The 12,603-nt window shown below is 43.7% G+C and overlaps 1 protein-coding gene across 12 annotated transcripts in view; it reads right to left on the bottom strand.

The window, feature by feature from the left end:
• Positions 1 to 12,603, bottom strand: part of CADM1 (cell adhesion molecule 1) — a 181,708-nt gene that overhangs the window by 34,009 nt on the left and 135,096 nt on the right. For all 12 annotated transcript variants that reach the window (XM_066981390.1, XM_066981389.1, XM_066981385.1 and 9 more), the window contains exons 6-7: positions 5,913 to 6,012; positions 2,678 to 2,850 (exon numbers count right to left, since the gene is read on the bottom strand). In XM_066981390.1, the coding sequence (XP_066837491.1) occupies positions 2,678 to 2,850; positions 5,913 to 6,012 (273 nt within the window). The remainder of the gene's footprint in view (positions 1 to 2,677; positions 2,851 to 5,912; positions 6,013 to 12,603) is intronic.

Consider the following 12,603-nt stretch of genomic DNA (forward strand, 5'->3'; position numbering starts at 1 on the left):
TGGTGCTGTGCAGCAGACTCTTCCTTGATAAATGCAAAAAAATGAATGTTTGCTAATTGTGCCAGAAGTTTCTAGAAAAATGTGTCTGCCCACTCCCACAGTGAGGAAAAGCGTGAAAAGAATTTTAAAAACAAGCATATTTTCAGTCTGCGTCAATGTGATTAGACATCCTTACACCATGTGTGCAACAGAGAAAGGTGTGTTAAGCACAGATCAGCAGCGGTTATTTTGCAAGCCCTGGCTGCTGGCAATCATTTGCACTTAATGCCATTTAACTGTAGGTGCATTCGTTTTGTATGGAGACTAAGCCACCCCTACCTCTTGTGAAGGTGTGCCAGCCCAACGCTGTGCTGCAGCCATCGCTACTCCACCGCACGCCTCTGGTGGGGACGGCCCCATGTGCACGTCCCCCAGCTCCCAGGGGGGCTGGATTCGGGCAGGGAGCACCATGGTGACAGGCGAGTCCTGCCCACGGCTGGGGCAGGGGGCAAGCAGCGAGCACATCCTCCCGCTAGCTTTCACACTACACCTACAGAGGCGTTTTTGCAGGGATACAGATTGCATAGGCACATATATTATTCCTTATATTCTAGTGGGGAAGGATGCCAAATGCAGCAAAGGCTGGAGAAGTGTGTGCTTTCTGTTGACACGTGGAGTGAGACCAGCAGCTCCTTTTCACACTCAACACAGTAGCACTGGTTTCCTTTGGTGACAACTCAGAGTTAGATTCTATGCCAAAGGGCTTCAGACGATGACCACAGCCTAACCACTTCCACTACATCAGCAGCTCTGGAGGTCTCCCTTCTTGATTCAGGTCTAAAGGAATTCTTTATGTTGTCCAGAGTGCCGAATCATAGCAGGACACTCCCAGACATCCAGGAACAGAATGTGATGGGATATAAAACAATTACTTAACAGAGAGCTCCGGACAGACCATGAAAAGCCTTTCTACATGCCAAAATATCTGCTGGATACCTGAACTAGAGTCCACAGGTTAACATCCCCTGGGAAGCTGCATAACCTTTGCAATAACATCATCTGGTCCTGGGAATTGAATCATGAGGGATGAAAGCTCTGATGAATTCCTGTGTAATCTGGTTCTTGCCCCCATCAAAAACGTGGAATAATTAATGATCGTGAGAGTTAATATGAGGTCTAAATGGCTTACTGAGACCACATTTACAGGTGAGAATGAATGGTGCTCCATCTCCAGAGCCCACCAAATCCCTGGTGTGTCTGCAGGGACACACATTTCAGCTCGATCCTCTGTAATGGTTCGTCCTGAGCCTTACAGAACCTGGGCACTAACCAGGTCATTAACATTGGTGAGAGTTATTCTAGCACTCACTTGGGCCAAAATAGGTACATTAAACTATGCAAGGAATTAAACAACCTCTTCTATAACTGCTTTACTGCAGTAGCTTTCCATACTTCTCATGGGTTGCTGCTTGTGTCCTATTTCAGCTTAATACTTCCCACAACTTCTGCTGTTTCTTCAAACAGTGATGTGAACAGCCATTTTTAAACCAAGAGTGACTTATTCCATCATAAATTCATATCTGACTTCATTTTGTAAACTGGAGTCCTTTGGAGCTACAGGCACTAGAGAACTACCTGTATATTACAGTACAGGAGTCCGATTTCAGCTCAGAGCTGTAAGGTTTGTTATTAGCTACAGTCTCTGGGCAAGTTTCTAAGACTGGGCCAAAAACCGGTGACATACCACCGGCACTGGATAGGCGATGTTATGTTCCCAACTATTTACTGGGATCAGAGCAAACACAAGAGAATTTGGCCTGAAGAGCTTCAAGCAGCTCTTGCATGGAATGAACTTCAAACCAGAGCACGTCAATGTCCTATCCAAATAACAGGCAACACCCACCACAAGCTTAGCAATGCCACGCAATGAACACTCTAAGAGATAAAGTTTAAATATGCAGCCCAGGGGACTTGTTCACAATTAGAGTGGGGGATCACCCCTCAAGTGCCTGCTGAATCTTCATTATGTGCAACACCTCATGACGAGAGAACAACAAGGTTTAGAGCAATGGCAAAATAATACAGAGGAACCGAAGTATTAAAGTAGGTACTTAATAGCACTTTAAAAAGATGCTGAGACATGTCTTAGTGTCTGCTCAGCAGCCACATATAGGCTTAAGACATCTCATTCCTCCAGTTTATTTACTGGGTTGCAATTATCCAGGGATGCTGGCTGATTCTTCAGTCATTTAATTTTCTAATAAAAGACCAGGGCCAAAAAAAACCCAACCCTGTACCACTGCTGAAGACACTGAAAAAGTCATTAGAAAAAGGAAAATATATTGGAGAAGTCCTGTGAGAACCATCAGGCTAGAGAACTTCACAGTTCTCCCCATGCCTCCGTTCTGGCCTTTTCTCAGGCCTCATCTGACAATACACAAGTGTCATGGCAAGTCCACAAAAGCGGCTCCAGAGAAAGAAACTTAATGGCTCTGCACCTGATGTACGACACCAAGAGTTACAGAAGCAAAAGAAATGCTTTTCCAGCCCCTACCCCAGCCCAGTACAACGTAGATGTGTTGGGAGCTATCTGTAATTCTTGCAGAAAGCAAAACGTTAACTTCAAAAGCTTTCAGAGAGAGGTATGTTGCAATTATGTGTAAATGAGTCTAGAAGAACGGTGGTTTTTCTCACGTACCGTATACAAACAGCATGTAATCCGCATGTGATTTCCCCACCGCGTTTGAAGCCTCACAGCGGTATGTACCATTATCTGTTTTGTTTAGGTTACTAATGAGAAGGTTTGAACCAGACACTACAACGTGTTGAGGCATCTCATCATCTACTCTTAACCACCTCATGTCCGTAGGCCTACAGAGGAGGGAGAAAAAGAAACAGTCACATTACTATTTTCCTATGGTAAAGATGGCATCTTCAATAGTTCATCCACAGACAGAAAGCCCAAACCAAGAAAAACTGCAAAGAAACAAACACATGCTTTTGCACTACTCAAGCCCAGATGCTGTCAGGCTTCCTCAATTTAAATTTATTTTAACCCAACAGGAAACTGTATCCAGACCTTAAATTTTCTGAAGACACTAATGCAAGCAGGAAGAAAGTTCATTAGTGGTTAATCATTCACTTATTCAGTAAACCTGAAATCTTTGAGATCTATGGACTACAATGTGCATCCACAGGGTGCTCTGAGTGCAGATCTGGACATGTGACAGAACAAGTACATTTTCATGAAGTTTGAACCATTTCACAAAGAGACGTGACAGACCTATTTACTTCAATTTTGGCTCTACTGCTTAGTGACAGAATTTTAGCCGCTAGCAAACAGGAACACCTTTCTTCTCTCCCCGACTATGCTTCTCCAATTGGCAGCCTGTTTCCTGCATCCTTTTACTAATGGAACCAAAATGAGTATCATGTTTGCATAATTTAGGGAATGAAATTAGCGTGTCTGTTAGAGCCAGTAAAGAAAAAAAGTGCTTCGGGGCCTGGGGAATTCTTTTTAAGAATAAATAAATTATTATTACTACGAAAACTTTTAAATAGCAAGTAAGGACAGATCAGCTACTCCTATAAGCCAGCCTTCGCCGGCAAGAAATATATAGCAGCTTTCAGGACAACTGAACACTAAGTTCTTAAAAAGGGGAGGTCTATAGAGTAAAACATTTCATTTGTCCGACTGCCTAGTTCCAAAGATGAAGTTTGCAAGTCATATTCTGCTGGGAGCTCGCACCGTTAAAGGTATCAAAATAGCTTGGGCTTTTTACAGTGTCCATATGGGAGACTACTGTAATGAAATAAAAGCTCCTAAAGTCTCAACATCCCAGCCCCACAACTGGAATGGACAAAATACTGAATAAAATCATTTGGTTATCAGTTGCCTGCTACAAAGTCAACATCTGGTTTCGGACAACGGCTTGGTGTGCTCTCCCTTGCTTTCCCACCCACGGCACTTACTGCCTGGCGAGGCTGCAGAACACGCCGCTAACGTGCGAGCCTCTGCCCGTCCAACAGCAGCTCTCCAGAGAGCAGAACCGCAGTTGCAGTTTTACCTCAACATTGGTGGAAAGGTTTTGATGCTCCTGGCTACAGCTTTCAAAAGCTGTTAGTGATTTTGGTGTCCCAAGGTTTCACATGCTGCATGCGCTACACAGCAGCCTGTTTTCAAAGATGTGAATATCCTAAAAGTGATGGTTTTATGATTTCAGCATATTCCCACTTCTGTCACAGGATCTTGTTGTTTTCTTTAACTGTCTAACCTTGGACATTGAAAACTTAATACCTATATTAATACCAAAACAGAAAATTCTACTTTCTCGTGTTTTGTTTATCTCTGAACTTCCCCCAACCCAATGTTTATGTTGCAAAATATTGCAGAGAATTGATTTTAACTGAAGAAACATTCCTGTTCATCCTAAACCTCTGCAAAGGATTTTATGAAATTTGTTAATCTTTTTTTTTTTCCCCAAAACAAAATAATAAAAAAAACCTAAACAGAAACATCTTACTGTACATTTTCTTATGCCTTGAGAGAGACAGGTGAAATGACCTACATAAGGAAATTCCTAGCACATTACTAGCATCACCGTAACATTAAGTGGCATACAGCCTGGGAGATGTGTCTGTCTTAGTTAACATGTGTATGTCTTATTCATAGCCTGGAAAAAAAAAAGGTAAAGAGGCCTATTCATTAAATTCCCACATGATAGCAAATGGGAGGAACTGCAGTTACCCATGAGAGGAGAAATGCAAAGGGGCTTTGACAGATTCTGAAGAGGGAGTAGATATTCAAATGGGATTATTCAGTCTCTAATGTACAGGGAAGGAAACAGCCACATGCTGAACAGAAGAAACTGAGAAGTGGAAATAAACAAAACAATCTAGGTGAGGTAGGACACTACCGTGGAAGATGACAGTATCACAAGCCTTCTCACCTCTGAGCTGCATAGACCCTTCCTGTCCCTGCCCACAGAAACAGAACTGTCAAACTGGATGACTTCAAGTTCGACTACACCTGCAGTAACTCTTCAGTTCTGGGCACACTACCAAGGAGACGCTGACAGACTTCGGGAATGTTTGCAGAAATCTCATGAACATGATCAAAATAAAAAAGGATAGTAAATACTTGACAACCATAAAGCCAAGTGGGAGAGGAAGTATTAAAAAAAAAAGTCAACAAAACTTAAATTAGAACAACAATGGAAGTGTGGAAGAAAATCTACCCTCCCTTGTCAGGAATTTCCTGATGCATAAATTTCTTAAGCAATGTAAGAAAGCCTCAAGGGCGTGGTATGAAGAGGAGAAAGAATACAACTTGCATTTCATATAAAAAACATAGGCCACCAAATACGGAGGAGAATCATCATATAATCAATATAAGCAGAAAGACAGACTGCCTTACCTTACAGATCCATTCCACTTTTAAAAGTGCTCAATTCTTTGGGCCATTCACTCTTCTGCATACCTGCACCTTACTAGGATTCGATATGCAGGCCACTGACCTTGCTTTTGCAGATTAATTGAAATCAATTGACACCTAAGTGGGGAAGAGACTTCCCTGGGGAGGAGATGCATGGCTGTGTGGCACCCACGCTACCACCTGTTCATTCTGCATCAGAGGGCTTGCTCCGCTCCTGGGAGCTCTTACAATAAAAAATCCTCAACCATTTTTTTTATATAAGAATAAATGCAAATCAAAACAGATACCTTAATTTGGCAGCATATGCTCAGGTGCAGAAAGGATATCTCCATACTTTCTTTTTCATACTCTTGCATCGCCTTTGCAGCAGAAAATGGCACACTAAGTTCTGCAATAGCTAAAGAGGCCAAAATGCCTGCATGCATTTTTGCATGGCCCTGTAGCATGGCCCCGTCACTGCCAGATAGCCTGGTCCATCCTCCGGTAGTTCCCAACTTACTGTGGTTTTCCAAAAGCTGCACACGTCAGTTCGAGTGGCTCCCCTTCTCTCGTGAGGCCTTGCACTGGGTAATTCTGAGAAACCCGCACTTGAGGCTTATCTGCATGACAAAAACATCATTTCATAAATTTTCTTGTCAAACAGAATCAGATTTCTACGCACTGAACACCAAAAGACAGTCATCATCACTGCTTTCCTCTCGGCCCCCTCTATGCCATTTGTCTAATCAGTAAGTGAACTTGGTATTTGCTTCAAGCTGAAGTGATTAGCACTGGGGAAACGCGAGGCAGATCGGAGATCTGCACTCCGACTGAAGCACCACCGTTTCCCGGGAAATGCTTTTTGCTGCACCAGAGTTTATCTCTGAACTCACTCAAGCTAAAAGGAACTCATTTGCCTTCATGCTGAGGTGAAACCGGAGATATTTGTGGTGCTCAGAATTGATACGTTTTATCATGTATCATATATTACTGTATGACAACACTTTGTGTCCACGCATTTTAATACGTTTGGCTTTACAAGAGATGTTTGTTAGAAACACAAAAAGAAATCACAGCCAGTGATGCTTTTGTTTAAACAATGGAAGATTTTAGTTAGTCCAAATGAAGCTCTTCTAAATCCTAAAATAAACACAGAGAATTAAAGCATTTATAGTTAGGGATCCAGCTTCAAACCACTTTAGTAAGACCCTGCAGGAGAAAAAAAAAAACACACACACACAAAACACACTGGAGTCCATGATTAAAAAATTCATTACCTCCTATAACTGAAACAAAGATTAAAAACGCAATCTAAGCTGTAGCTAAAATGTTATCAATGCAAAAAATCAATTCAATACTACAAATGCCATTAGGCCGTATATATTTTTCAGGAATTTACTCAACTGTAAGAAATAAAGGAAGGCAAAAAATCAGTATGCATAAAGGTTGAAACAATTTAAATGTTTCTAGATCCTTTGAGAGTAACTGCTACCAAAAATATCGGCTTGCTGCATTTTATTAACTGTGTTTAACTCATTAACATGCTTCCTGTGGAATAATAGAGATTAGAAAAAAAAATCCATGTCAGGATTTAACCAATTTAAACTCTCATAATTTTCAGTAATGGAATAAGCTACACTAGTAAATCCTCTCCTGAGATGACTATACCACAAACATTTTATAAACTAATCCCCATTACAGATGCTTCCTGCAGCTATGAAACTAAGGCGTATCCGCAGGCTGGAAAGCGCAGCAGCAGCACACGGATTACGACGTTCTGGAAGTGTGTTACACGCCTGAGGTGCAAAGCCCTAATTCCTCTGGAAACACAGGAATGCAGTGTGCCTGAGAACAGGAGCTGACCCCCAAATAGTGACGTTGCTCAGCGCTTCGAACGTGCAGAAAAGACGCGTGGAAGCAACCAGCATGGTCTAGGCGTGAGCAAAGACCGTCCCTAGGAGGGCAGACACAACCTCGACGTGTGCCCTGCAGCTGAACCTCGACAGAGGGCACCTGGGCTGCGCTGTGGCAGCGAGGGGCAGGTGCTCCCCACTGCAAGGTCCAAGCCCCAGATGCACAACCCAGTCCTGCGGGGGCTGTGGCACAGATACACACAAAAAAAGCACAGGAAGACAAAGAACAGTGCTGAAATACCACACTGAGTTTGGTCTGCAACACGAGTACTTACACAATGCATAAACACAGGACGACCGGTTAAATAGTATTATGCAGCAAGTATGTCACAAGCAACATCTTACGTGCTGTGCTCACGCTTACCCCTCTCGTTCACAATCACCCCACCTCAGCCATCTGCTTGCTATTTACTATTTGCTTTGTGACGGTACCTAAGGGCCCACGCCAGAAACATCGAGGCTATTACACTGTGTGTTGTGGAAAGACTGGAAAACCTTTCCAGCCCTATTTACAGGGGAACACAAGGGCTACCCTGAATGGCATGCCTGGGCTGGGAAAGCCATGGGTGAGATCTTCTGCAGCTTGCCTCTTCTGTTGCTCCAATCCTGTTTTTATGAGACAAATTTTAGTATTTCTAACGAGATGTTTACCAGCTGTCAATTACTTATGGAAAGCAACACGAATACACCGAAGGCTTGTTGTACTGAGAATAAACCGCAAGCTAAGTAAGCTCTCCCGAAACGACATAAACTGCCCCCCTCCACTTCAGCGTTCTAGCTCCATAGTCTCCATTAATCAAATGTAAGAAGGAAAGTGAATCTATACCATTTTGATTTGCACACTGTAGAGGTGTCACATACAATATAAATCCGAACTTGATTAGCACACATACATGTACTCGTGAAGACAAGAACACTCCCAATAGAGTTATCACAGTGAATGTCTCTTCTAAGCAGGACTCACCAGCATGCGAGTAATTACTGAAGGCACTTATGGAAATAGGAAGTGCTTCAAAATTCTGAAGGATTCAGAAGGATGGCTTGGCACTCAGGAGAACTGACATTTTAATTAGGCTTGTAGTATACAATGAAAATTTCACTTGCTTTGACCAAGAATTTGGGGGAGGGGATGTGTTTGGTTTTTTTTGTTTTTTTTTGAGGACACACATTTAGACAATCTTTAATCCTACTGCTAAGCATCCCATCTCAGACAAAGTCAGTATCTATTTTCTTCAGATTATACACTCTGTTAGGTAAAGCTTTGTAAAATGCCAGGCACTGTGGGATCCTGAGCTCAGCTCCTACCTGCAATTGTGACATTTAGTAACTGACACCAGCAAGCTTGTGATGGTTTTCAAGGCCTGTACTAGCAGTTTGCCACCTATTAACCACTTAATTAAAAAGGCCACGTTCCAGTAGTGACATCTGTGGTAGTATAATCTGGGACTATCACCATCTCAGATGGCAGTCTAGGGCATAAGGCAAGCAGCAGAAGAATTTTTACTACCAAGTGCATTCCAACAGCCTGAAATACTCAACTTGGAACTTCATAATATCATATTGCTGGATTACTACATAAAAATAAATGCTTGCATCTACACATCTAAGCCACAATATACTCCACTGGCAGACAATTAGATCTAACAACCTCAAGCTATTTCCTAGTATGCCTATTTCTAGTGGCTTAAAAAAAAAAAAAAAAAGCCTAGTAATTTAATAAGGTACCTTTATTAAGCTAAATTCATTCAAAAGCTACAAGTGATATACAAGGTTAAATACCAGTAGTCTAAAGGTTACACTGTAGCAGCAACCAATTTGAAAAACTTATTACAAAACCATTCTGCATTTGATGAGATTTCTTTTACAACATGCATACCGTGTGCCTGTAACGCATCCGAAAGGCAGCCTTTAGAGAGGCGACAGCACGCCCTGCTCTTTGCCCCGCTGGCCAATTACGGTGTACATGAGCCCGGCCCCCTCAGCCTCCCACAGTCTTGAAGTCAGCCTGAATACGAAAAATGCTCCTTCTCCTCCCTCTCTGACTAACAACCTGTATTTTAATTTCGCAAGCAACTGGGATGCTGATGGCTCCTCCAGCGCGGGCGGTGCCATGGGACAGCACGCTCCCGCGGGACGCCACCACCCGGCTCCCTCGGGGCTTCACCTCCAGCTGCACCAGGACCCATGGGCTGTGCGTGCTGGCAGAGCTGCAGCAGCGCTTGGCTCATTCCCCCGTCAGATCCCCTCTCGCCCCTCTGTGTGGCATCGCCTCTGGGCTGACGCCATGCGTTTCAGCCAGGCTCCACGTTAAGCCTAATTGCTTGTGACCGAGGCACGGATAGGGCGTCCTCTTCTAAAATGATGTGAGAAACGGAGAACCCGCTGCTTCTCTTGAGAAAGGTCTCAACAAACCGAGATGTGTTTAAGATGCACCTTCTGTCCTCATTTTGTCTAGTTTAACTTCTAGCCAAAGATTTCTGTTTTGCCTCCCCCTGCTAGATTACAGTTCCCTTTGTACTTTGCACACTCTCGCCATGGCTGTTCTTCTGTCCTGTGAACAAATTGCTTCTCGATACTTTTTGGTAGGACAGATTTGGCCGGAGCTTTTTAAGTCTCTTCCTGTGTGATTTCTTCCCGTTCTCTGCAATTTGTCCTATTTTCCAGCATCTTTCCAAAGTCTGCTCACGAAGATGCCGTGCAAGATTCCAGGAATGGTCTCACCAACACAGAAGAGAAAAGCCATCATCTTCGCTCCAGCTCCTTGCTTCACACACGCAAGGAGGCACTGGCTTTGCCATGTTGGTTTCCCTGGCAAAACCTCACATCAGGCTTTTTCCCACTACAGCACTCCAAGTATTTTCCAGGATGTAGTTGCGCTTCTGTGAAGAAGGGATATAGCCTACGCCCACCCACCTTTCAGAGTTTTAAAGTGCTGTGTTTTAGAAGTTACAAAAACTCTCAAGACGTTCTGTGCATGCTACAACACTTCCTCTTATTAAGTGTTAGCCAGTTTTTTGGTCATCAGCAAAGATTATTAACAGTGATTTTTTTTTTTAACTTTTTTTTTTTTTTTAAGAACTTCCAAATGAGTCATGGGAGCACTGAAGAGCAGCAGGCCAAGCACCCAGGCCAGTGCATTTGCTCTAAAAATACCATCACTTGCTGATTACTCCCTAATGACTATTCTTTGAGATCTGCCAGTTAGTGATTTCTTAATCCATTAAATGTGCGCTCCATCGATTATGCTTAGATCTCATTAATCAGTCAGGATATCACGTTATACAGAGTTCGGTGTCTTACAAAAGCCTAAGCCCATTATTTCTACCCATTTACTTTCATCAGAGAAACCTATGATCTCAAAGACAGGAGAGCTTGTCATCTCAGGGAGTGCCGCCAGACCGATCTGGCAAGCCTGATCTCCTGTGGGGCCCCGGCTCTGCTGCGCAGGTGCATGGAGGAGCCGGGGGTCCACGGAGGAGCCCGGCTGGGACCCCCAGCAGCGCTCGCCCCTGCCCCACTGAGCCCAGTTCTGGCTGCTCCCGGAGGGCTGCAGCCTTCGGAGCTTGTGCTGTCACCTCGGTCCTCCCCAGGGCTCCTCTCCAGCTCCAGGCCAGTTTGGGTCAAGCAGGTCCTCCCAATTTCTGCCTGTGCTGTAACGCACCAACCAGGGGAATGCAGCCAAGCTCTGCTGAAAACATTTATCTTGTTTGTAACCAGACTAAACCCAACGGCAGCACTTGCTGGAGACAGCACGTCTCTCTGCATGCAGTAAGTGCTGCGTGGTAGCAGCGCAGGTTCCTACAACTGCCGAGCCTGTGGCTGAAGTCTTGCGTATTGCAGCCCACAAGGATGCTAATAGACACTAGATATGACTCCTACTTGGAAATAAAACCTTAAATAAAAGAGTGGTTTTCTTGGCAAATGCAAGAAGGCACATGAACAACATCTCCCCTGAAACACAATCAGAACATGCTTAATGAGGAAAATGTGCAGTAAATTTAACTCTGTGGCTATATCCAGTAACTTCACTGTGCACAAAAGCTGCTAAAAGCTGCAAAACAAAAAAACCACATCACACTTGAGGTAGATGTTCTTTGGGGCCACATCATTTCCCCCGAGTTGAATCATCACACTCCAGCAGCTCCTGGTCCTCCAGCAATCTCAGAGTGATACGGCTCCTACAGTGCAGCAATCTGTCCACTTTAAACACAAACATTGCACTGAAACAGTCATTAATAACACAATAAAAACAGTCTAGGAAGCATTTCTTTAGCAGGGGATGATTTTTTTCTCGACTTATCCAACTCACCAACCACCAACAGCGACAAACCAGTCAACCCTTCCTGCCCACACAACCGCCCCAGCTGAGGTCAGAACACAGTCAAAAGCCTTCTTACCACATGCTGCTTTTGGGGGGAAACACACAAAAACACGGATGAGGAAAACCAACCACTGAAAGCACGCTGTAGCTCGCAGAGCCCTGCCACAGCCCAGGAGCAGGCCGTGCCCGGCAGCACCAAGGTCCCCCCGGCACTTCCATTACCGACATTGCTCAGCCGCACACGCAGCACGAAGGGCTCTCAGGACCAGCGCGCATTTTCAGAACGGGGTTTCTTTCTCAGCTCCAAATTACAGCTAAACACATACATTAAGTAAATTGCACGACTATACATGGCTGGTTTCTTCATGGCAGACAGGAGCAGACAAAACTGCTCCTGCAGCGCTTCTGACATAGTGGTACTGCAGCATGGGGCTCAGCGTGTTTTGTAATGCCAGACTGTTTGCCAACTGAGAAAATTACAAAATGGATTCTTTCAATGATTCAGCTGAAAATTCTCTTGCCTGCATTGTAAAATTATGTACTGAATCCAAGTTTTAAAATCCATTTTGTGATTACTGTATTAATTCCTGATGCGTACCTCTTTGCAAAAATAATGACAGATGGTATTCTCAGGAGAAGAATATCCTGCAGGTCAGGCAGAATTTTTGCCCACTTTAAGTAATTCTAGCTTCAAAATCACCCCGAATATGCTTTAGTGCTCATCTGAAGAAAGGTGTTTGTTTTATACAGATCCTCATCTCTGCTTTGCTCTGTGGCCCAAACTAGCATGGTATATTGCCTATATATATATAACAAGGATAAACTATTAAAAGAAAATGACTTCTGGCCGTTTTTGTATCTTACTACACTCACATGCTAGGGAAAGGTCAGGAGGAAAACATTCTTCAATATTAAAAGAAGTCAGAGAAGTTAACATAATACATAGGTATAATAAATACAGCCATCACCTTTATCCT

This window comes from Anser cygnoides, chromosome 21 (assembly GCF_040182565.1).
Source record: "Anser cygnoides isolate HZ-2024a breed goose chromosome 21, Taihu_goose_T2T_genome, whole genome shotgun sequence".
In the NCBI taxonomy this organism is placed as follows: Eukaryota; Metazoa; Chordata; class Aves; order Anseriformes; family Anatidae; genus Anser; species Anser cygnoides.